This window comes from Sminthopsis crassicaudata, chromosome 2, assembly GCF_048593235.1.
Source record: "Sminthopsis crassicaudata isolate SCR6 chromosome 2, ASM4859323v1, whole genome shotgun sequence".
Lineage (NCBI taxonomy): Eukaryota > Metazoa > Chordata > Mammalia > Dasyuromorphia > Dasyuridae > Sminthopsis > Sminthopsis crassicaudata.
The window spans coordinates 311,395,016-311,419,963 of record NC_133618.1 but is presented as its reverse complement, the minus strand read 5'-3'; the positions used below and the strand labels follow the sequence as shown (position 1 = coordinate 311,419,963).

Genomic DNA, 24,948 nt, shown 5'->3' with positions numbered 1-24,948 from the left:
AACTCTGTATACAAGTTGTTTTAAATTGTTGTTTACATGTTATCTCCCCCATTAAACTATAAGTTTCTTGAGAGTAAGGAATGTCTTTCATCTTTCTTTGTATCCTCAGTGCTTGGTAGAAGACCTAGCACATAATAGGCATTTAACAAATGATTATTGATTGACCTACAGTGAAGATCTACAGTGACCTACATGACCTGACATGGAGAGATGAAAAAGCTTAGGAGATAGAACAATATTCCATCTTGTAAGGTGAATGGAAAAGAAGATACCTTCTTCCTCTCTTATTTGCAAACATCATAAGATTGTAGGATGGGGACCAGTGGTGAGAAGAGAAAAGAAATAAGAGAAAAAAAATTTAAAATTCTAAAAGTAGGAAATCTGAAGAATCTGGCAACATTTTGCCTACAAAAAAATCTAGAGGGATCAAATTGGAGCCAAAGGAGAGGCTGCTTATGCCCTTGACCTCCATGTTTCCTCCTGTTAAGTCTCCCAGCCCTAGTAAGAGAAGAGAGAAGTGGTTCTAAGGGTAAACATTTTACATAATTAAAGTTATATGATTTTCCATAAAGCCCTGAAAAGTCAAAGGACCTGCCAAGAATTACAAAGCTAATATGAGTAATAGATAAGACCAGAATTCAAATCTTCAGCTTAAAGGCTAGTTCTTCATCCTCAATACCAAGCTTAGAGCATTCTTCACCTTAAGGGTACTTACAACATTCCACTTTTTTTGGAGCAATAGCTGTTCCCTAAAGTGAGATACCTATAATGATAAGCCAAGAAAGAAGAAAAAGAAATATCCATTTGGATTTCTCCCAAAACACTACCTAAAAAAAAAGATCTGGGAATTTATTCTATCTTGTCTTTCTTATTAAAACTATTGTTCTTGAGGATCCCATCTCTAAGTGGGACTTCTCTACAGTTCCCTAGCAAAAACTTAAAGTCTTCAACCCTTAAATAGGAACAGCATGTTGTAGTATCCAACATTGTAATTGCTGCATCCTAAATCTCAGCACTGTGTGGTGATGTAGTGATGGTGGAATGAACTGTGATAGCATCCTCCTATAGAAGGGCAGCTCAATCCTATGGAACAAGATTTACAAGAAACAATAATTGACATTTATATACAGTTTCAAGTTTTGCCAAAGGCTTTATCATATTATATTTTGATTTCTCAAGAACACTAGATGTTCATGATGTAAATGTCATTATTATACTCATTTTATTAAATGATGAAAAAAAGTCTGAGAAGTTACATGGTTCAGTATCACATAGCCAGTAAGTGTCTGAGGCAGAATTTTAACTTATCCATCTACCTTCAAGTCAGTGTTCTATCTATTAGACTAAATTATATCACTTAAAGTTTGCCAAGATTTCAGATGAAGAAATTAAAGTTATTTATAGTCATATAAAAATGTTCTAAATCACTATTGATTAGAGAAATGAAAGTTAAAACAACTCTGAGGCACCACCTTACACTTATCAGATTAGTTAAGATGACAGGAAAAGATAACAAATGTTGGAGGGGATATGGGAAAACTGGGCTACTTATGCATTGTTGGTAGAGTTGTGAATTGATCCACATTCTGGAAAGCAATTTGAAATTATGCCTAAAGAGCTGTAAAACTGCATATACCCTTTGATCCAGCAGTGTCACTACTGAGTCTGTATCCCAGAGAAATCATAAAAAGGGAGAAAAGGACCCATATGTGCAAAAATATTTGTAGCAACTCTTTTTAAAGTGGCAAGGAACTAGAAATTGAGTGGATGCCCATCAATTGGAAAATGGCTGAATAAGTTATGGTATATGAATTGTAATGGAATATTATTGTTCTACAAGAAATGATGAGCAAGATGATTTCACAAAAGCCTGGAAAGACTTACAGAAAGTGATCCTAAGTGAAGTGAGCAGAACCAAGAGAACATTGTACCTGCAGCAACAAAAAGATTATGTGATGATCAACTGTGATGGACTTAGCTCTTTTCAACAATAGAGTGAATTAAAACAATTTCAATAGACCTGGAATGGAAAGTGCCATCTGCATCCAAAGAAATTGAATGTGGATAGAAGTATATGCTATTTTGACTTTTTTCCCTTTCTCACAGGTTTTCCTTTTTGTTCTAATTTTCATAACATAACTAACATGGAAATATATTTAAATGACTGAAAATGTATAACATATCAGATTGTTTGCTTCTTGGGAAAAGGAGAAGGAAAGGAAAGAGAGAAAATTTTGGAACAAAAATCAATATTGAAAACTATATTTACTGGGGCTTCTGGGTGGTGCAGTGGATAGAGGACCAGCCCTGAAGTCAAGAGGACCTGAGTTCAAATCTGATATCAGAAACATAGCTTCTTAATTGTGCAAGTTCCTGGGCAAGTCACTTAACCCCACTTTCTAAAGCAAAAAAAAAAATACTTTGAAAATTTTAAAGTATTATATAAATATTTATCATTATTATTATTTATCCCATTTGAGTCTCTCAACTTTAAAGGAAGTAGGACAAGCATTACTATCACCATTTTACACCTGAGGAAACTGGAGTTCTTTCTTCTTGTTTCTACTTCTACCTCCCCAGATTCAAATCTCAACTTAAGACACATTCTACAAGAAGCTTTCCCCAGTCTTCCTTAATTTTAGTGTTTTCCTTCTGAGACTACTCCCAATATATAACATATGTGTATGTATGTATATACAAACTTGTTTGTAATTGTTTGAATATGGTCTTCTGCATGAGCTCTTTGATATCAGGGACTATTGTTGATGCTGATTATGTTGCTGCTACTATTGTTGTTGCTTACCTTTGTATCCACAGCACTTGGCATAGTCCCTGGCATAATAGTATACATTTACTAGAGGCTAGTAGACTAATTGAAATTATTTTCCTGCTGTTGTATATTAGAAATTGTCAAAAGAATGATTTGAATCAATATTTTGCAAGAGACTTCCATTCTGTTAAAAACTTATTGTTTAACTACCATGGGTGAGATGTTGTGCAAGATGGGGGAAAGATACAAAAATATATAAGATACTATTTCATCTCTTTAATGTTTAAAATATAGGTGGGGATAAAAATCATACACAGTAACCAAGAAAACAAGCTAGTACATAATAAGTAATAAATGACTGGCCATAGGTCCAAAATTTGGGAATAGAATTCAGAGAACTCATGATGGGTCACAGTAATCAGGGAAGATTTTATGAAGATGAGAATTATAAGATCATACAATCTACAAGTGATCGAGATCTTAGAAATCATCCAGCCTTTTCAGTCATCAAAAATAGATAGTAGTATTACAGAATTGAAAAGAACCTTAGAGTTATCTAGTCCAGCTCCAAATTACAAATTAGGAAACTGAAGCATAGCAAGTAAAGTGTTTCATCCAAGATGACACAAGTAGTAAGTAACAATTTGAACCCAGGTCCTCAGCATTTTTAGCCAAGAAAGGGAAAATGATACCCAATATCACACTGGTATTAAATAGCAAACCAGATATTGACATATGGGAATTTGACTTCAAATCTAGTGCTCTTTGAACTAGGCCATAGAATGAATGAATTTTGGCTTTTTGCTTTGTTTTGTTTGTGTGTTTTAGAGAAAATCAAGAACCTATATGGGTGGATGCCTTTCTGGCAAGAGAAACAGCATTAGCAATTAGGAATGTGTCCCATGTGTCTGGACTACAGTGAATAAATTGGGCAGACTAGAGCAGAACCAATTATGTAGTGCAATTATAGGAAATAAAAGCAGAAAGGCAGTTTACGACTAGATTTTGGAACTCTTGAAAGCTAACATCAGCACCATGGCCAGAGGTATAATGATTGTTTCAATAAGTACTATAGCTAGGGCAAATGTGGGGGTTGGAGATAGAGCAGGTATTGGGGATTTTAAGAAAGAAAAAAAAACTGAAATTTTTCAGTGATTACTATTGTGAAGCTTTTTGCAGTTTCAAATGTTTTCAGAAAATTATTCTAATTCTAGCCTCCATGACTTGGAAAAGGGTGTGACTTTAATGATCTGCTGGAGACATCCCTGATAAAGATATGTTTTTGTCTCTCCAGATAGGCTGACCTGTGGAGAAACAATAAACAGAACCATGTTTATTTTTTCTCCTTTCCAGGGTGTCTATTTGTTGTGGCTATGCTTGATCAGCTTCCCAGCATAGATGAGTCTCTGCTTGTAAGACTTTTCTCAGAAAGCCAAGTCTATATCCCTGAGGGTGGCAACTACCTGTGACTGTCCTAATCAATTTTAGGGTCAGGGTATTTTTTAATTTAAAGATTTTTATTTTCAAAATATATACATGGATAATTTTCGACATTCACCCCTATGAAATCCTGTGTTCTAATTTTTCCCTCCTTTCTCCCACCTGCTTCCCAGTCAGCAAATGATCCAATATATGTTAAACATGTGCAGTTCCTCTATACATATTTATACAAATATCATGTTGTCCAAGAAAAATCAGATCAAAAAGAAAAATTAAGAAAACAAAATGCAAGCAAACAACAACAAAAAGAGTGAAAATACTATGTTGTGGTCCACATTCAGTTTCCATTGTCCTCTCTCACTGGATCCAGATGGCTTTCTTCATCACAAGAGAGTTGGGGTATTTAAAAGTCACTCTGGAAATCTGCTGATTTTGGACTATCTAGAGTCCCTAAAATTTTATTTTAATTTTTAGCAGGGAAAAGATAAATCAAAAGAAAATGTTAAGGTTAATCTGGAATGATGTCAAATTCATGGTTCCTTGGCCTGTAAAAACATCTGTATGTGTCCAGAATCAAATTAAAGTGTAACTATGAAACATTTAACAAAATTTTAAAAATACAGTAAAATATAGATTGTGTTAATTTGTGATTTTCTAAGTCAATATGTAATCCAGAGGGATTTGCTTTTATTTGAGTTTGACACCATAGGATGAGTGAAAGAGAGGGAAAAGTAAAGGCAAGATTGGTTGAAAAGTATTGAAATAATGTAGTGTGAGATGATGACAAGAATATTTATAATAGGAATAGAAAGGACCCGATGAATGGATCAGTGTCGCAGAACTCAGTGCCAGAAGAAGTATTAGAAATCATGTAGTCTAACCCTCACATATCACAGATGAGGAAATAAAAATATTCACAGAGAGAAAGCATATGTTCCAAGGTCATACAGAGGGACAAGGAAAAAGCATTTATTAAACACTTATTATGTTCCAGGCATTGTGCTAAACACTTAAAAATATTATCTCATTTGATCCTCACAACAACCTTAGGAGATAGTGTTTGAATGATTTTTGAATGATTAGCATGTATCTAGGGTTAGATTTGAATTCAAGTCTGTCTGGTGATAGAAAGAATGCCAGGCCTAGAGTCAGGAAGACATCTTCCTGAGTTAAAATCTGGTCTCAGACACTTACTGACTGTGTAACCCTGGACAAGTCACTTAAACCTGTTTGCCTCAGTTTCCTTATCTGGAAAATGAGTTGGAGAAAAAAATGGTGGACTGCTCCACTATCTGTACCAAGAAAACCCAAATGGAGTCTCAAAGAGTCAGACATGATTAAAAATAACTGAACAACAATAATAAAAGGAAGAAGGACAAAATGTGATGATTGATTAGATTGAATGGCACAGGATGGAGTGAACAAAGCATAGGTGGTATCATAGGATCTTAAAGTTGAAAAAACTTTTTAAGGTCATATAATATAACCCCATGAGATGGATACATCCCTTTATGATAACAAAATGTCATCCAGATTCTGCTTAAACACATATAGTAATGAGGAACTTGCCACCCAGATCCCTAACTCCTTCAACTTTGGGACAGTAATACTTCCATATTCCCTATTCAGAATCATCAATCTTCTAGTTGGGAGAGACATCAAAGAACGTGAAAAATCCATTATGTAACCTACCCACAAATTGGTTATCTAGCCTTTGTTTGAAGATTACAAATGAGAAGCCCATTTTCTTCTATGATAGCTCAGTTCACTTTTTCATAGCTTTGATAGAGAATTTTTTCTCTTATAAAGATAAGTGAAATTCATGCAATTTAAACTCTTTGCTCTTATTTAGTTCTGATATATTGGGCCAGACCCAACAAGCATCATTCCTTTTCCATATGAAGTCCTTGAAATAGCTGATGATAACTATCTTCTCTCTAACTCCACTCTTCTCTAGGATAAATATTCTCATTTCTTTCCATCAGTCCATAAATGGCATGATTTTGAAACCCCTCACCATTTTATTCATCTCCTAAATATACTCCATTTTGCCATTGTCTTTTGTAAGATTTGATGCCCAGAAGCAAACATCATGTTCATAGACTGACCAAGATAGATGGCAGCAGAACTATTATTTCCCTTATTCTAGACACTCTAATTCCTTTATTCAGTTTTTTGTGCTTCTTTCCCTACAATCTTCTCACATTGTTCATACATGGAGCTAGCTAACATACCTTAGTCATTTTTCACATAAATTCCTGTCTAGTCAGGTATGTCCTTCCTATAATTGTGCAATTTAATTTTTTAATTCATAGTTTAATTCTAATTAATAGAGTCATAATAAATTAATAATTCATGTAAATTCTAATTAATAGATTAATTCTGCATTAATACTTTTTGATTCTCTCTTATTATGTTATATTCATTATTTCAGTCTAATCTTTTTAGATTATGATTTGGATCCTGCATATTAGTAATGCCTTTATTGTTTTGTGTTGTTAACAAATTTGGCAAACAAGTCACTGATAGTTCTCCAAGTCTGTGCCAAGTGTCCCAGGGTTCTGTCCTGTGGCTGAAGCCAGACAATTATGATATCTCTAAAGGCCTTCCTGAATTTCACTGATTCATTAATAAACTCTTTAGTTATAACACCCAATAAATTATGAATCCACTTAAAGATAAGAAGCTATATTGCAGATAATTAAAGACTGTATAGGCAGATGAGGACTAGACCAATTATTGGGAGAGGGAACTCCTTGTTTCAGTGTATGCTGGTAAATGCCTACAGCTTTGAGATTTAGCCAATGTAACAAAGTTCAAAGAACTTGAACTCAAGTCTTCCTTGCTTCAAGGTCAACTTTCTACTAACAGAACCATCCTGCCTCTCATAGGCTCCGATGATATTATATGAAGATGGCAAATCTCACATCTTCCTTTCTCTCTGTAATATTTCATTTTCCCTCAGTTCTGTTCAATGTGATGTCTAAAAATTTCCCTATAACTGATTATACTGTTTAGTCATTCTACCCCAGACTGTGATCTCACTAAGATGTTCTTAACTGTGCTTTGGGTTATGTTAGTTGATCCAAGGAAAACCTATGCAGCTATGCTTAGATACTTCAGGGCAAATAATCTGTCTAAATTATCACTGAGCCCATAGCCATGTGTTAGATATATCCAATTCTTCTAGACTCCAACATTTATCTACTTTTCTTTCCCTGCTCTTAAAGAATCATTGAATTTAGAGTGTGAACTGACTTTCTAAGTATCATAGAATCATAGATTTCAAGCTTGAAAAAGGCTCTTTTGTCCAGCCTCTTATTCTACCAGTTGTTAGTATCCCCTCCTAAATTATTTTTATTAATTTCCAATATATTTTGTATTAATTTATCATACATGTTATTTCCTACCATAGAAAATAAATTCCTTAAAAACTCTCTCCCTCTCTCTCTCTCTCTCTCTCTCTCTCTCTCTCTCTCTCTCTCTCTCCTTCCCTCCTTTCTTTCCTCCTTTCAATGTCTTCATTCTTATTCCTAACATCCCTATCTGTGCCTTCCAAGCCTGGCATTGTGACTTTTGGAAATAACAAAAGCAATTAGAAGTAGCCTTATGTGTTGCTGGTGTTTTGACATATGGTACCACCTTATACAAGCAGAATACAGAAAGTGTGAGAGTAAAAGAGGTGAGCAGAACCAATATCTCAAGGATGCAACCAAGTGGCATGGACCATTACTTAGTCAAGCTCTGTCAATTATATGGCAAGATTATTTCTATTAAGGCTATATGGGCAAGCCTACAAATAAATGTAAGACTTGGGCTTTGTAGAGTTCAGTTATTTTTCAGCTGCACAGAAAGTTATAGTTGTGCTTAGGATCTGGAACAGATGGTAAAATGACAAGATAAGGACTTCACAAATTTACATATTGCATAGCTCCTAGTAATTAAGAAAGTGATGCTGAAGCCTTTGGGGCAAGTCATCTCTACTTGCATCTACCAAAACACAAGTAAGACTAGTCAAAGGGTTGGCTTTGCAAGGATGGCGTCAACAGATATAAAGTTATCATTGCCCTCTTTAATGACAAATGCATTAAGACATTCCCTGGAGTACAGGGCTAATCTTTGTTCTATAAATTTTCTATAACTTCCATGCTAATCCTGATAATCACTTTCTTTCTCTCACCCCTATGCTACAGAACCTGCCCACTTTAGCCTTTTAATTGGGAGTACTTAAGAGATTTTAAAATTTTATTTTACACTTAAATACAAAATGAGAAAAGAAAAAAGATTGCCATGTATACAGCAGACATAAGAGAGGATTCAATATAAAACAATAAATGTCCATTTCAAGAAAACCTATATAATAAATAATACACATTGTTTTCAAAATTGCCCAGTTTTTCTTTGCTTTCTTGTTGGTTTTCTTTTATTCTCTGCTGTGCACTTTTTAGTTTATATTTTTCCTCTCCCTTCCCCACCACCCTAAAGAAGACAAATTAAATATAGAGATACCTACATATATGTACATATAGACACATAAATATAGGTATCTATAAACATGTACATATATAAACACATACATTCATACATATATGCCAAGACTACACTATGCATATTTTTCTATCATCTATTTCTCTAAAAGTGAATTGCATCTTCTGTAATAAGTTTGTCTTTCCATGTTTTTCTTTTTTAATTTTTTATTTAAAAGTTAAATACAAATAACAAAAAAAACACTGTCATGTGTCCAACAGAACATCAGGAAGAATTCAAAATGTATAACAATAAATGTCCGTTTCAAGAAAGCATATATAATAGAAGACATATTAATAACTGTCCATCTTTGTTTCCTTGTTTCTTTTGTTCTCCTCTGTGCACTTTTCATTTTAACCTTTCCCTCCCTTTTTCCTACCCTATCTTCCCCAAGAAGGCTACAATTAAGTATAGATATATATGATATATACACATACATACACACACACACATATATACACATACACACATGTGTATATACAAATCTACACATACATGCACACACATCTAAAACAATATTAATATGTCTGACATAATGTAATTTCATTCTTCATTGAATCTTTTTTAAATTTGACTTTGAGATCACCGATTTCATGTAATAAATTGTACTCCTTACCATTCTTACTGTGTTTGTGTCTCTCTCTTTATTTCCTATCCCTGCTAACTCTTTTACTTCATTTCTACTTATTAACTTGCCTTGCTATTACTTAACTATCCATCACCACCCTCCCAACCCCTCCTATGGACCTTTCCCTTACCTTCTTTCTTCACTCTTTTCCTCCCTCTTTATTCCTTTCCCATTAATCTATAATATGTCCCACCTTATCCTATTCCCTTCCCCCTTATTTCTTTATAGATTTTAGAAGATGCTTAGCCCTTCTTGGTACGCACATATACATTCACACATTTACATATTATATGTAAAAATTTTCTCTTTGATCTGATCAAAATTTAACTATGGTATTTCTATATGTTTTTTTAAGTTCTTCTACAAATTCATTTGGAGCAGGTACCATTTAATATTATTCTTTGGGATAAGAGAGGCTTTTTTAACTTCAGTATCCCCCTCTAAAGATGAATCATAGTCTTTCCTATTCTCATATAACTTTCTATAATCAGGTTCTTCTTCTTTTGCCTGCTCATTATAAAAAATAAGAAGAAGAACTTATTTGTATAATCGCCTCTAGTTCTGGGATAGGGGGATAGTGCCTCTGGCTTCACTTCAGTTCTCCCCTCTGACCTGGAACCCCAAACCAACATCTCCCCATTCCTGCAAGGGTATGCAGCCAGCACTGTCCCTATACCACTGATTCTACACTCTGCTGCTTCCTTTTCACCCAAGGTGGCTTCTCAGTAGCACAACTGGCTTGGTGTTCCTTATCAGAATAGATTCTGTCAATCTTTCTGGACACAATCTCTGGAGTCTTAATGCTGTCCCAACCCAGCTAGTCCCACAGCTCCCTGCTTGCTGGGTTGTTTGTTTGTTTGTTTGTTTCCAGGCTAGTCCGGAGTCATTTGGGCCAAACCTCTGTCCTAGAGTCTTTCTTTAGGTCTTCTTGGGTTGTCCCAGAAAGACATTGCTAAAAAGTAAATCAGTAGGCTAGGTCAGTTTTTATCAAAGAGTCATGGAAATTTTATGGATTACTTTAATCTTTCCATCCTAATGCCAGGGTATGGGATCAATTCTAAGTTTGTTATCTGGGCTATAGTGAATCAAATTCTACCACATACAATATTACAGATTTTGCCAGTTTTACAAAGATCACTTCAAAACTTCTGTTAAAATGATCCCTAGTTCTTCCTCCTCACCTCATTCTCATATCAGGGTTTATGCAATAGGTCTTATTTTCAGTTAGCTCAATTCTTTTACATTTCAACCCACAAGCTTCATTCTGTGGGATTATCTGGTTCACAGTTGTCATAAATATATTTAGACCACCATTTAACAATGCTCAATGGAATATTTATTATATTGCACATTGGTTGGTGGTTGATAAATGTATATTGAATTTAATAATAATCTCTCAGGTCCATCTTTCCCATCCATCTCCTTTTATATGCTCACACATTAAGAGTTGATTTCTGGCCCTCTTAGCTTCCTAATTTAGGGGCAGCTGGTAACCCAGTGGATAAGAGCATTCAAGAAGTCAACAAAACCTGAATTCAAATCCAGCTTCATACATTTACAAACTATGTGATCCAGACAAGTAGTTTCCACAGAGCATATTTGTTCCATGTCACTCTATTTCTAGAGGAAGTTAGGTAGCATAGTGGATAGAACACTGGGCCTGAAATCAGAAAGACAGGATCAAATCTAATCTCAGACACTCAACTGTGGGATCTCAAGTAAGCCACTTAATAATCACTATCTGCCTCAGTTTCCTCAGCTATAAAATGATAATAATATAGCAGTATACAGCTTACAAGAAGCAGTAAAGTAATTTTCCTAAAGAACAGAGCCAACCATATTACTCCTATACTTAATAAATTCAGCCAGCTCCCTATTGCCTCCAGGATCAAATACAAAATGCTTTGTTCAGCCTTCATAGTCCTTCATAATCTAACCTTCTCCTACCTTTCCAGTTTTCCTACACCTTGATCCTCAACAAGTACTCTGATTCAGACACTGGCCTCCTGGATATTTCACAAATAAGACAATCCATCTCTCATCCCTCAACATTTTCTCTGCCTGTCCTCCATACCTGAAACACTCTCCCTCATCTATTCCAACTACTAACCTCCCTGGTTTCCTTTAAGTCACAACTAAAATCACCTTCTACAAAAACTTTTTACCAATCCCTCTTAATTCTGGTGCCTTCCCCCTATTAATTATTCCATAATTATCTTTTATATACCTTGCTTTTTATACATTTGTTTGTATGTTGACTCTTCCATTAGGTTGTAAGCTCCCTGAGGGCAAAAACTGTCATTTGCCTTTTTGTAACCCCAATGCTTGCCACAGTGCCTGGCACATAATAGGTGCTGAATAAATGCTAATGATACTTGAGATTATATGTGTAAAATACTTTGCAAAATGCCTAGCACTTAGTAGGCATTCAATAAATTTAATAAATGCTTATTTTTGTGGTTCCTTGTCTCTAAGATGAAATAGAAAGTCTTTAGCCTTTTATAATCTGTCTCCCACCTACCCACATAGTCTTATTTCATAGTACTCTCTTTCATGCATTCTTTATTCCAATCAAAAAGGCTTACTAAATGTTCCAGGTGTGTGACAAATAATGTCTTGTCTTTGTAGGGTCTATCCCTGGCCTTCTCTTCACTTTTGCCTCTTAGAATGTCCATATTCCTTTGAGAAAAAGTTTAAGTTCCCCATGTAAAGGCTTTGTCTCATCCCTTAATGTTCATACTTAATACCTCTTTAAATTTAAATTACTTGTATCATCTTGTACATATTTTGCATTTACTTATCATTGTACTTCAACATAAGAAAACTTAAACATCTAAGGTAAACTTCTAGGATTTTGTTTGTTCATTGTTGTTTTTGTTTTTTAATTTGTTTCCCTAGCACCTAGGCCAGTGTTTACCCCCAGAGATAGGAACTGTGATTTCACTAGAACAGGGTAAGTTGGCTATTTGCAACTTATAGTCTTAGTAAGTGGTCTTAGTAAGTGCCCAGAAATCACACAGTCGATATACATCAGAAAACAGGTTTGCCTGATTCTGAGGACCACCATCTATACATTTCATCACTTTTCCCATAGTGAAAGAAACGGTGTAATTAAATTGAATTTATGGCATCCATGCTCCAAACTAAACATATGTACTAAAAACCATGTGATGCTCAGACTAAAGTCCCTTATCATCCTCAGACTTTTCAGGCCTATGAAACTAGGCTCTTTCTGGGTTATTATAGTGAAAGACATTTGCAAGTATTTTGTACAAGATATTACTGTCTCAGAAGAAGGAACATCTTGGCCCTTTGCATGTGAAAAGTAGACTAGTTAATTTGGTGTGATTAGATAATTAGATACTCAAGTCCATCAAATATCATTATGAATAAATAATTGCCAGGCATGGATTACCAATTTTCAAATTGGAACGAAATGTACTTTTGGTACAGAAACTCTGCTCATAATATCTTGCTTTGTGGTGAAAAGCAACTCAGAAATTTACAATGTCTTAATAATCCTTAGAAACTCTATCATTGTACCAAGGAAAAATTAATGTGCCAACTGAGAGATAATCCCCCCTTCTTTTTTCCTGCTCTCATCCATTTCTGGTTAAACATATTTTCTTGTTAACTATGGTTTCTTTACTCCACTCCTTTTTTATATTTATTTCCCCCTAATGCTGGACATGTACTGTCTACTAGGGGCCAGCAATCTGTGGCACCCACATCGGGACAATTTGCCACCACCATACCACTTGGTGGGTCTAATTCTTGCAATTACCAAAGAGTTCAAAACCAGAAATTGATATGATATTATCAGTGAAAATGGAATTAAATAAAAAACATTAGCATCTGCTTTGCCACTGTGCCATAGGGACCATGAGATCTTTCCATTTAAATTGCACTGAAACCTTCCATTTGTGCTATTTCTCTGTTTAGAATGGGAACTTCCTGAGAGTAGGGAATGTCTTGTATTTTATTTATAACCCCAACATCTAGCACAGCACTTTTCATGTAGCAAGTGCTTAATAAATGCTTTATTCATTCATTTATTTATGGTCATTACATATATTGGTATATTATCTACCAATTGTAATTAGAAATTGACCTATTTATTTATTATACTCCCAAGGAGCTCGCAGTCTCATAAGAGAGAAATATAAAAATAAATATAGATAAACTAAACACTGGATAAATAGGAAATAATTTACAGAGGGGAGGCACTAGAATTAAAAGGAGTTGGGAAAAGCTTCCTATAGAAGGTGGGATTTTAGTTGGAACTTAAAGACTTAAACTCTAAAGTTTGAAAAGCATTTCATATATATTATGTCACTGGAACCTTGCAGTAATCCCATAAGGAAGATATTTCACTGAAGGCACATTTTATTGAGTGAAGTGAGGCACAGAAAGTATAGGTGGCCTATTCATGGTCACGCAGCTAACAAATGTCAGAAAGATTAGGACCAGATCTTCCTGATTCCACGTCTGCCATTATCCACAAAGCTATACTGCCTTGAACACAAAAACAAATGTCAAATACAAAGGTTGGGGTACAAGCAAAATGTCCCACCACCCCTACCATTATTTGATACATATAAAAGGAATGAAATCTTATTTTGTTATCAGCCTAAACAAAATATGGGACATTTTGGTGGTAAAGTAGATAGATTGCTGGGCCTGGCATAGGAAGACTCATCTTCCTGAGTTCAAAACTGGCCTCAGACACTTAGTAGCTGCGTGATCCTGGGCAAGCCCTGTAACCCTGTTTAATCTATTTTCCTCATCTGTAAAATGATCTAGAGGAAAAAAATGGCAAACCACTCCAGTATCTCTGACAAGAAAACCCCAAAGGTCGTCATGAAGAGTCAGGTGCAAATGAAAAATGACTGAGCAAAAAATAAAATACACTTAGGAAGCTAAACTTGTTTTGAGAGAAGAGCAATAGAATGCATTCAAAAGTATCCTGTCTGTGAGTGCAGGTGATCAGCAGTGACTGTGACTAGAATACAACTATTTGGGCTTTATATAACTCCTCCCAGAAATCCCACATTCAGGGCCATCTGGTCTACTGGATTAAATGTTGGATTTCAAACTTGGCTCGGTAACCTATTACCAGTGTTGCACTTAACTCAAATAACCTCTCAGGCTTCAGATTCCTCATTTGTGAATTTGAGAAAGAGCAAGAATAGACAATCTCTAAAATTGCTTCTCTTCCAGTAATAAATCTAAGGACGCAGGTATTTAATAAGTATTTTAATCAACAACAGACAGCACTCATGGGTGGAAATCAACATGTGCTTGCAGGCTTGCGCTTTCATTTTGTAAAAAAAAAAAAAAAAATCTGTGTCAGTATCTCTTCCCTTGAATCTATTCATAGATTGGAATTTAGATCTGGCATGATTTACCCGCCTATGTTCCAAGGAACCTAAAGCTTAGAATAAATGTTCCCCTGTTTGGAGAAGCCTCCCTATCTCTTTTCTACCCATAAAAATTTAGCCCATCCTTCTATAGCCAACTCAAATCCCATTTAAGCCACAAAGCTTTCTTTGATTTCTCCCTCACCTAATTTCTGTTGAGCTTGCCTATGTCTTACATTTAATGCTTTATTATAGAAAAAAAGAAACAGAGAGCACTTTGTAAAGTATTTTAGTACAGTGCTGAAGTCTGTGAGCTGCCAGACCCAGAAAGGCCAACAACAGAAGTCCCTAGACTAAAATTAAGCCTGACTTTTTTTTTTTTATATTTTTCTCCTGGTGCCTACCAACAGCCAACTTTCTGAGTTGGGTTATACTCCTTTCTTTTTTGGCTGTTTTTAATCTTTTTAACTAGTGTTAAAAAGTAAGTTAAAAGTTAGGGCCTGGTTGTTAGTTTTGTGTTCCCCCAAACCCATTGCAGAATCCATACCTAACAATACCCCACAGGATTAGGGTGGGAGCTGTGAGGAGGTTTAGCTCCCTTATTGGTGTGCAAATAAGCCTGAAGCCAAGAACGTAGTAGCTATAAGGTAAAACTGGCAGGGCCATAAACCTCTGCTCCTGTTCCACATTTGTGTCTATATTAAGTGTACTTTCCCACAGTAATCTGTCTCTGTCTCTTGTCTCTCTCCCTTTCTCCATTTTTCCCTCTTCTTTTCCCACTGTCTATAACCTTCTCTTTCCCTCTCTCTCTGACTGTCTCTTTCTCCCTCTGTCTCTGTCTCCTTTTTTCTACCCCCCTCTCATACATACACATATACATGTGTGTGTATGTATTATGTATGTATGTGTGAATATATATATATACATGCAAATCCATGCAATGTATGTATTATGTATATAATATCTATGGTTGTTTTCTAATTGTTTCATAGGCATATACTTATCTCTAACTAGTCCATAAGCAATCTGTAACAGGAAGCTGACCTGGATTCATAACTTACCTATGACTCCTACTAGCTGTGTAACTGGGCAAATCATTAAACATCTCTGCACTCAATTTCCTTTTCTGAAAAATGGGGATAATAATAGCATTCATCCCACGGAGTTGTTGCCAGGCTCAGTGAGATGGTGTGTATAATCCACTTTGCAAAACTCAAAGCCCTGTTTCAATGCAGACTATTTTTATATTGCTTTTATATCGTTTGATAATCCTTAGAATAGTCCTAAATATGTATGCATAAACCCTCTATGGAATCACATAAGCACAGAACTTTCAGAGATAGACACCTCAGGGGTAATCTTAAACCATTTTACAAATGACAAAACTGAAGTGTCACACTACTAATTAATGAATGTTAGACCCTGATCCCTAAACTCTTCATTGCTTCCACTACTATATAATTCTTGGTTATTTTATTGAGGCATGTGGAAGCTTACTATTTCAGGAAAAGCTTTTACAAAACCTCAGTTTGTCACTCAATAATCCAAATGCCAGGTTGCAATGAGTCTAAGATGAAGTAATAGCTTAAGGTGGATTCCCTCCAATAATCACGTTTTCATTCTTGATTTCTCTTGCTTCTCTCAGGCTTACGTGACATCGCAGAATATTTCAATCTTTGAATTCTTTAAGAGTATAGATCATCTTGGAATGACGAAGATGCCTGTGGCAGAATTTCGGAAAGCTTTGACAGTGGTAGGGTTCTCATGCAGTAGATCTGTATATATGTGTATGTGTGAATACGCATATGTATATGCACAAGTGTATGTATATATATATACATATATATATATACACATATATATATATTCCTCCCATGTATATCTATACATGCATTCATCTGTATATTTGTGTATAAATCAAAGCCAAATACTTTATTCATTGACACAAATGTGAAATATATAGATATATACATATATATACTCTATGTGTAAGTATATATATATATATACATTCTCTCTCTTTATATATATATATACATATATATATATACACATATGTATCTATATCTATATCTTGACATGTGGATATGTAAGTATGTATTAGGGCAACTAGGTGATGGAGTATACAGTGCCAGGCCTGGAGTCAGGAAGACCAACCTTTGCAATTTCAAATCTGCCTTCAGATTCCTATTAGCTATATGACCCTAAGCAAGTCATTTAATCCTGTTTGCCTCAGTTTCCTTATCTGAAAATGAGCTGCAAAAGGAAATGGCAGATCATTCCAGTATCTTTGCCAAGGAAACCTCAAAACCATCATGAAGACTCAGGCATGAGTAAAATGAATAAACAACAAAAATATATGTAGTATATTATATTATATATATAACATACACACTCTAATATCCCTGCCTTGATGTCTATAACTACCCTATTAATCATTTCTTTGGGTCAATATAGAAAAGATCCAATTAAAATATAAATGATATTTGGACAGGTAAAGCACAAATTTTTATCAACAATTAACATCACAGTGAGAGCACAGCCCAAAGGGAAGATAAGTCTTGTTTGCAATATAAAGGCAAAATTAACAGAAGTCAGAAGAGGGATAGCTGGGGTGGACTTCTCTAGTAAGAGACTCCCTTTCTGGAAGGAAAGGAGAAAAAGAAAAGGGACTAAAGGACTTCTAAAAAGTGACAGAAGCAGGACATGGAAAACAAACTTGACCTTTCCTAGAATTTTGCCTTCCATGGACTCACCCACTAATTCCTCTGGATCCTTTCCTTTTACTGCTCCATCATAAACATGGCCATTAAACATAGGAAATTTAGGGTTCTTCTTGACCCTCAATTCCATGATGAGCTTTGCTTTAGATTGATCACCAATTTCACTATCCTCCAAGCCTTCCACTCCCATTTCAACAAAGAAATTTAACCTACCTGAGCAATGAGATACGAGTTTAAGATAGAACACAGGGTGGGTTTAGAGAACTTGGTTAACACAGCTTTCTTCTTCCTTCCACTTCTGCAGCAAAAGAAGGTTCCTTTGAACAGAATGCAAATCAGGGAATTAATCAAGAAACTAGACCCATATGAAACAGGGACAGTAGACTACAGGTAAGCCTCAATCCTGTACTATGACTTATTATTATGATAGTGAGATGTCTTGATGATATGGCATATGTCTGGGATCTTTCTTCATCCACTCCTAATTGCTTATTATATAGGATTCTCCATCTCCTCTCAGAAGAAATTGTTCTGATTTATTAGAATTAAGGGAACTGAGAGCTCTGTTCATTCTGTTACCTGGGAGTGCCAGCCCCACCCACTCTGCAGTGTCCCTGGTAGGATGGATCACTGTCTATCCCACAAGTAGCAGGGAACTGATATTGTTTCAATGCCCATTGCCCATTTTGGAAGAGTCATTTAATTCCATTTTATCTCAGTAAATGTGATCTTCAAATTTCCTCATTTGTGGGTATAATGATGAGGATAAGAACTATTATTCCATTGGGGATTTATTTAAGGAAGGTGGGAGGGATGAAAAAATAAAAGCTTGTTAATTTTTTAAAAAGACTTTTTAATTTAAAAAGAACAAAGACAAAAATACATTCTTGTGCTTTACCACTAAAGGAGAAGAGAGAGACAGAGAAAAAGAGAGAGAGAGAAGAGATGGAGAGAAAAAAGAAACAAAGATAAAAAGAAAAGAGGCAGAGAGAAAGAAGAAAAAGAGAAAAGACAGGAGGAAAGAGACAGAGACAGACAGAGAGACAAAGAAGAGAGAGGAGGGTGGGGGAAGAGGGGAGAGAGAGAGAGAGAGAGAGAGAGAGAGAGAGAGAGAGAGAGAGAGAGATAAAAGGAGAGAGGGAAGAATGGAGGGAGAGAGAGAAAAATCCTAATGAGGAATTCTCTCTACCAGTGCAAACTGGAAAATTTCCTGTAATTTACAGAAGGTCTAAGAGAATAAGTAACTTGTCCAGTCACATAGTCAATATATATCAGAGGCAGGACCAAATTCAAGTCTTCCTGACTCTGAAAACAGATCTCTATCCACCAATTGTATGAGATAATCTCAAGCATTTGTAAAATGGGAATAACAATATAATCACTTACTAATTCACAGATTAATTATGAGCAAAGTATTTGATAAACTTTAAAACACTAAATATATGAATTATTATTATTAGAGTTTTTCCTTTTGCCAAAATAAAAGTCTGGCCACTCTCTTACACAAGACCAGGAAATATATTAACCACAACAGTTGCCTTAGCACTGCATGCCCAAAGGTACCAAGGACCAGAAGCATACTCCCAAAGGCTGGCTGTACTAGAGTCAGCTCTTACCAGAATAGATTGTTAAATTTTCAGTGTGAGCATTTATATCTCAGAAATAAGTAAATAGTACAAATAGTACAATAGTACAAATAGTACAAAGACTTGATTTATTGGGGGTTTATTGCTTAGACCTAAGAAAGTGGTGAAGAAAGTATTAATAATTAAACTTAAAAATTGTCTTTTTGGAGAGTCAGTAGCTAACCAGCTCACTCCTGCCCAAAAGATATACAAGATGTCCTTGATATATGTATTTCCAGATCCCTCACATTTCCCCCTTTCTTATAATTTCTTCTCTCCTCCTTCTTCTTCTAACAAAGCAAAATATGAAAATCTCATTTGAGTGCTTTTCCTGGGATCCTAAGATCATAGATTTAAAACTAAAAAGCACTTGAGAAGCCTCTAATCCAATGTGTTTTTTTCACTAAAGAGAAAATTAAGCCTTGGAGAAATTAAGATACTTATCCATGGTCATATAGATAATAAGTGATATAGGCTGAGGAATCAGCAGGTAGGCAGTGCGGTGGTTAGAACACAGGACCGGGGTCAGGAAGACCTGAATTCAAATTTGGCCACAAACACTTATTAGTTGCATGATCCTGTGCATATCATTTAACTCTGTTTGCCTCAGTTTCCTCAATTGGAAAATGGGGATAATTATAATATTAAAATTAAAATTATATTAAAATTATAATATTAAAATTAAAAAATAAAAATTGTGGTAAGGACCAAATGAGATAATATTTGTAAAGCACTTAGCACTGTTCCTAGCACATAGAAAGTGCCACATATAAAGGGTAGGTGCTATCATTATCAAGATAATAGAACTTATAATTGGACTAGTCTTTTACACCAAAGCTGGTACCATTGCCATTATCCCATATTAGCTCTAAGAGGAGGAACAATGCTTGCAGAAGATGCTTTCTGACTTGACAAATTCCAATCATGTCCCTGATTTTCATGTAGAGTGTAAGCCTCTCAAAGAAAAGATTAGACATTCCCTGGGGCAAGCTCAGTGCCCTACTAGCAGTTGGTACAATAAATGATAATGAATCATTATCAGCTAGATTTGGAGTCATCAATCTCTCTTCTGACTTTTAACCAACTGTGTAACTGTGATAGTCATTTAATTTCTCTGGGTCTCATGGAGCTCTCTTTATGACATACCTATTGTTTCTGATAAAGGCTTATTTCTAAAATAGAGTATCAACTCAAATTTATAAGAATATAATTAATTGATAAATGGTCAAAGGATATGAACAGACAATTTGCAAACAAGATTAAAGCCATTTCTAGTTATATGAAAAAATGCTTTAAACCACTATTGATTAGAGAAATACAAATTAAGACAACTCTGACGTATCCCTCCCACCTCTCAAATTGGCTAAGATGATAGGAAAAGGTAATGATAAATGTTGTAGAGGATGTGGGAAAACAGGCACACTAATGCATCATTGATGTAGTTATGAACTGATTCTACTATTCTAGAGAGCAATTGGGAACTATGCCCAAAATGCTATCACACTGTGCATACCTTTGATCCAACAGTGTTACTACTGGGCTTATATCCCAAAGAGATTTTAAAGAAGGGAAAGGGTCCCACATGTGTAAAATGTTTGTGGCAGCCCTTTTTATAGTGACCAGAAACTGGAAACTGAGTGGATGCCCATCAGTTGGGAAATGTTATGTGAATGGTATGGAAAAGGTATATGAATACTATGGAATATTATTGTTCTGTAAGAAACGAGCAGCAGGATGATTTCAGAGAGGCCTGGAGAGACTTGCATGAACTGATGCTGAGTTAAATGAACAGTTCCAGGAGATCATTATACATGGCAACAGCAATATTATATGATGATCAATTCTGGTGGACATGGCTCTTTTCAACAATGAGATGATTAAAGGAAATTTCAAAAGACGTGATGGAAAGTGCCATCCACATCCAGAAAAACAATATAAAGACTGAATGTGGATCAAAGCATTTTGATCTTTTTATGGTTTTTGTTGTTTACTTATTTTTTTCCTTTCTTGTGTTTTTTCCCTTTTGACCTGATTTTTTTTGTTCAGCATGATGAATATGGAAATATGTTTAGAAGTATTGCATACGTTTAACCTACATCAGATTGCTTGCTATCTTGGGGAGGAAGAGAGGGGAGAAGTGGAAGAAAAAAAATCTGAAACACAAGATTTTGCAAAGCTGAATGTTGAAAACTTTGCATATATTTGGAGAAAAATATAAGGAAAAAAATTATGTACCTGTTAGTTTACAATCAGGCAACATGTGCAGTGATGGAAGGAGTCCTCATGATTAGAAAATCATAGTAGGAATGGGAGAGTTAAAGGTTCAGGGATGTGAGAATTTAAACTGCTGATAGCTATAGCCCACTTGAGAAAAAAAACTATGTAAATGCTAACTTTTATATTACGATTATAATTTAGCCTCGATGTAACAGTATGGGCCTTAGCTTAGATTTTTATCATAACTTATTTTGGGGAGAAAAATCTCTAGTGATATGATTAGTGTCTAGAAGTCAACAAGCAAGCATTTATTAAGTACCTACTATGTGCATGGTGGCTACTAGATGGTGCAGTGGATAGGAGTTAGGGAGACCTAAGTTCAAATTTGGCCTTAGCCACATATGAGCTGTGTGACCCTGAGCAAGTCGCTTAACTCTGTTTGCCTTAGTTTTTCCCTTTGGCAAATGAGCTGGAGAAGGAAATGGCAAATTACTCTAGTATCTTTGCCAAGAAAACACCAAAGTCAGGCATGACTAAAATGTACAAATGCACACCGTGCTGAGAATGCAAAAACAAAAATGAACCAGTCCCCGCTCTTATAGTCTCCTGCAGTACCACTTTCTGGACTGGCGTCCCAAAGGACATCTCTCTGGCATGAAGCAACTTTAATTATTAAGGTAACAGCTGACTTGTGACGTTTCTCAATTTCAACATTTTCTTTAGATCCTCAGCAAGAACTATGGACTTGTTTGATTTTTTTTTCAGGGCAAGTGTTTTCAGTGTCTTTCTCTCAGTAGCTATCTCAAAGAGTTGATCAAAAAGCAATATGATTATTTAAAATTATTATCTATTATAATTATTGTTTTCTTCCTTTTAAAACAGTGAGTTTGAAGAACAGCCAAAGTCCCAATGAGATAAGAAGCCACACCATGAAGAAAAAATTAAGAGGAAGCAAGAAACCAAGGAAATTTACACTAAAACCTTATAGACAAGCTTATGGATAGTCATTGAAAAGACAGAATCTTGGAATGAGGAAATAATACACTGAGTTTCCTCTTGTGTCTGGGTTGCTGGTGGTTTGCTCTTCAGCAAGCTATGGACAGTCTCAAGCAGAAACAGCCAGCCAAGGGACAATTAGGCCCAAAGTTGGGGGTGAATTTCTGCTGCTGGAAGGTCAAAGAGGAGGAGGAAGTTATAGCAGAGTGTAGTTGCTGGATTCTCAATAGGATAAGAAGATGAATGGGTTTTAAAGAGAGAGCCAATATGACCAATTATAAATCTAGGCCTGATTCTCTGAGTAATTTAAGGAAAGAGAATGGTATTGAGACAGCACAAGACAGTGTGAAGAGAACAGAATAGGAACTGGAAGATGAAGGATCTAGTCCCAATTCTGCCATTCACCATATGAGAAAATCACATCACTTCCCAGGCTTTAGTTTGTTTCTTAACATGTCTCTTCATCCTTAAAGGGAAGTGACTAATCTAGGAGATCTCTAAGGCCCCTCGAGGAAGCTAGGTGGCTCTCCTGGGCTTGAAATCAGAAAAGCTATTCATCTCAAGTCTCAGCTAGCTACTTGCTGTGTGACCCTAGAACTCCTTTAATCTCTGTTTGCTTCAATTATTTCATCTGTAAAATGGGGATAATAAAAGCACTTACCTCTCAGGGTTGTTGTGAGGATCAAATAAAATAATAATTGTAAAGGATTTAGCACAGTCCCTGGCATATAATAGGTGCTATATACATATTATTATTAATTCTTATATAACCCTGAGCCAAATCACTTAAACTGTCTCAGTTTCCCCAAATGTAGAATGCTGATAATAATAGCTCTTACCTCTCAGGGTTATTGTAAAGATTAAGTGAGATAATAATAAACACCAGCCCTTAAGTCAGGAGGACCTGAGTTCAAATCCAGCCTCAGACACTTAGCACTTCCTAGCTTGTGACCTTGGGCAAGTCACTTAATCACAATTGCCTCAGGGAAAAAAAAGAGATAATAATTATAAAGCTCTTAGCATATGCTTAATTAATAAATGCTTGTTCTCTTATGTTGCTAACATTCTCTGAAGGATTTTTAATATCTTAGCTAATAAAAATGAATTAATTAACTTCTGGAAAATTGGGGGGAGTCTCAAAAATCTTATGATGGTTAGGAAAGGAAATGGATAAAAAAAAATCCTTGCTCTCAAAAAAATCATTCAACTCAAAATTGCTCGAGTGAATGTGCTATAAGTAGAGAACCTTAATCTCTTTCCTATTGGATTGCCAACCAATTTTCTAAATATACTTATTAAGTAATAAATCCTTTTATCAAGTTTTTATTCTCTGGTTTATCAATCAATGATATTTTGCATACATTTGACTGGTTGTCTGCTGTGTCTCTTCTAAATAATAATAAATAAAACTTCTGTTTCATTGGTCTGTTACTCTATTCCTCCCTCCCTCATTTGTTGCTCCATTGTGTCTAAGTCTTCATGACCCCACAGATCATAGCATTCCCATACTATCCATGAAGTAGTTTGCCATTTTCTTTTACAGTGAATTAAGGCAAACTGAGGTTATGTGACTTGCCCAGTGTCGCAGTGTCACAACTAGTCAGGGTCTGAGGCCAAATTTGATTTCAGGTCTCCCTGACACCAGATCCAGCACTCTATACACTGAGCTACCCTAGCTTCCTCCTCTATCCCAGGTAGTTTTGATGGACTAAGCATTTAATAAATGTTTGTGGATTCACTGGATAATTAGCTATCAATTATGTTATGTGCATTATATTGTGATTGCTTACATATTAATTAAATAATTAACTCATGGTTGATCCATTGGCCGATTAATAACTGCTTTTTTTATATTTTCAAGTCTAAGAATACAATGGTTCCATCAACTTTTCTCTTCAAATTGCCTCTTAATATTCTTATTCATTTATTTCAAGTGTTTACAAACTTTATTGTGATATATAAAGCATGGGGTTGGAAAAGATAAAGCTTGGAAAGGGCATTAAGAGAAAGAAATGGCAAAGAACTAGCCCTTTATCAAGATACTGGGGGCTTTCTTGATGATGTCCATAATTCTTAGGAGAGTAGCTTCTATATAAGGCTAATACATGCAGTATATAGAGTGCTGGGCCTGAAGTCAACTTTCTAAGTTCAAATCTGACCTCAACACTTATTAACTGTGTGACCTAGGCAATTCGTTTAGCCTGTTTGCCTCAGTTTCCTTATCTGTAAAATGTGCTGGAGAGGGAAATGGCAATTGCTCCAATATCTTTGCAAAAAAAAAAAAAAAAAAAAAAAAAAAAAACAAATGAAGTCAGGAAGAGTTGGACATGACTGAAATACTGAACAACATTAGCCTGTATACTTCCAGAGAGCATTTCCTCATTGCTTGCCATGCTTCCATTATTTCTCCTAGTCTCTTGAGGTTTCACAAGACACCTCTAATACCCTTACATTTACAAGTTATATTATAATTGTCCTTGTTTATAGCATACTCCCTCCCCCATTAGACAACAAGAAGCTTCAGATGAGAAATTGTTTCATCTAAATTCTGCGCCTCCCCCACAGTATGCTGTACTTATAAGCATCAATATTTTTATTGTCATCCACATTTGTTTATGGTTTAATTATTATTGTTTAATCACTTTGGTCATGTCTGACTCTT

General features: G+C 35.4%; 2 protein-coding genes across 3 annotated transcripts in view; one reads left to right on the top strand and one right to left on the bottom strand.

Moving 5' to 3' along the window:
* The window catches only part of LRRC74A (leucine rich repeat containing 74A), a 58,363-nt gene extending 36,081 nt beyond the window's left edge, over nt 1–22,282 (top strand). Inside the window, exons 12-14 of the mRNA XM_074289940.1 lie at nt 16,371–16,478; nt 17,753–17,838; nt 22,173–22,282. Of these exons, the coding sequence (XP_074146041.1) occupies nt 16,371–16,478; nt 17,753–17,838; nt 22,173–22,203 (225 nt within the window). The 3' untranslated portion in view covers nt 22,204–22,282. The remainder of the gene's footprint in view (nt 1–16,370; nt 16,479–17,752; nt 17,839–22,172) is intronic.
* Nucleotides 1–24,948, bottom strand: part of ANGEL1 (angel homolog 1) — a 114,772-nt gene that overhangs the window by 64,961 nt on the left and 24,863 nt on the right. For both annotated transcript variants that reach the window (XM_074289930.1, XM_074289931.1), the window contains exon 2: nt 17,662–17,765. In XM_074289930.1, the coding sequence (XP_074146031.1) occupies nt 17,662–17,765 (104 nt within the window). The remainder of the gene's footprint in view (nt 1–17,661; nt 17,766–24,948) is intronic.